Source organism: Rhagoletis pomonella, unplaced genomic scaffold (assembly GCF_013731165.1).
Source record: "Rhagoletis pomonella isolate Grant_MI unplaced genomic scaffold, Rhpom_1.0 Rhpom_scaffold_00005, whole genome shotgun sequence".
Classification (NCBI taxonomy): domain Eukaryota; kingdom Metazoa; phylum Arthropoda; class Insecta; order Diptera; family Tephritidae; genus Rhagoletis; species Rhagoletis pomonella.
The window spans coordinates 49,414,621-49,416,082 of record NW_023458559.1 but is presented as its reverse complement, the minus strand read 5'-3'; the positions used below and the strand labels follow the sequence as shown (position 1 = coordinate 49,416,082).

General features: G+C 35.8%; 1 protein-coding gene across 2 annotated transcripts in view; it reads right to left on the bottom strand.

Annotated features, from left to right (window-relative positions):
- The window catches only part of LOC118739108 (chitin deacetylase 1), a 15,745-nt gene extending 15,442 nt beyond the window's left edge, over positions 1 to 303 (bottom strand). For both annotated transcript variants that reach the window (XM_036470245.1, XM_036470246.1), the window contains exons 1-2: positions 201 to 303; positions 30 to 110 (exon numbers count right to left, since the gene is read on the bottom strand). In XM_036470245.1, the coding sequence (XP_036326138.1) occupies positions 30 to 81 (52 nt within the window). In that variant the 5' untranslated portion in view covers positions 82 to 110; positions 201 to 303. The remainder of the gene's footprint in view (positions 1 to 29; positions 111 to 200) is intronic.
- Positions 304 to 1,462: the final 1,159 nt, after the last annotated feature.

Below are 1,462 nucleotides of genomic sequence, written 5' to 3'. Positions count from 1 at the left end.
TTTAATTCATTCTTGAATTTCTTACTCACCCAGCGCACAGCACAGCAGAAATATAGAGAAAATTGGCAACACACGCGCCATATTGCGTATGTGCTTCCACTAAAACTAAACTGAAAATTTGTAGAAATAAATTTGATTAGCTTATTTATTGTAGTAAAACTTAAAATTTTATCAAAATTAAAAAAAAAACTGCAATTTACTTTAACAAAATTTGGTTTATTTCTTCAACGGACAGCTCTCGAGGTTTTCACTCGATACACAGCCACGCTTACACTAGGTGTTGGCCACTGCCAACAAGTTCTATTTATTAAGATGGCCAAAACGATGGGGCAGTGTGGTGAATTTCTTGTTTTTATGCAACTTGTCTTAAGGGAAATACACATATACGCGAGACAACTTTTGGCTCGAAGGGGAAAGCGAGCGAGTGAGCTCCGGCAGCAGAGAGCAAAGGCGAGAGATGGAGCTAAAGAGTAGGAGAAGAAACTGAGCAAGAGTGGTGGCGAGAGTGGGGTAGCGCACGAAAAAGTACGCAAAACCTTTAAAAGTTGGAATTTGCAGAGCGCATAAGTGGCTTACCTTGGTTTGAAGATGGTTAAGCTTGAAAGCGTAGGGAATGGCATTTTTTTTTTTTTGGAAAAAACGTAACCTTATATTGTAAAAAAAAAATATAAAATTTGACGAGAAAGATCGGAACTTTTATTTTATAAATCGTTAGTTTGGGCTTTCACTATTCGGCGCAGCGTTTTTTTTTTTTGATTTTGTTCAGACACTCTCAACTTATATGCCCCATACCACAATTTCCCCACTCAGCGCACAAATACAAGATTATTTTTTGTGTTTGTACTCGTGTGTCTGTACTACATGCACACATACACATGTATGTATAATGTACTTACTTCGCTAAAAAACCGATTCCGCACACTCTTCGCTTGTATTTGCATTTGTATTCAAGTTTTTTTTTTTGCCTTTCAAGTCGAAGTTGTAAACAAGTTTATTTATATTTTTGCAAAGTATTACGCAGCACTTAAAATAACCAATCTTGCAGTACTTACCATAAAAAACCATGAAACCATCTATCAATGCTGCTGCGCTTTTACGCTCTTTCCCGCTCGTAGTCGCATTTTATTCACCACACTAAACGAAAGTGGAGAAAAATCTACAGCGCAAGTTTGGTGCTTGCGTTGAAGTCTTTTGTGGAACTTAAATTCGCGCACTGCAGACTGTTGGATTAGGAAATAAATGAAAAAAATGTATATTAAAACTGTGGTAAAAAAAAATCACTCTCTCGTTTATTTATAAATAAGTAAGTAAATGCCAAGCCAACAGCTTACAGGTGAAATGTCAGGGGTGCATAAGTCGTTTCTGCATTTACATACATACATTCGTTTTCTTTTTACAGATATAATCGCTTCAAAGTTTTGAGTGTTTTTTTTTCTTTTGTAATTTGAAGAAATTAAATAAA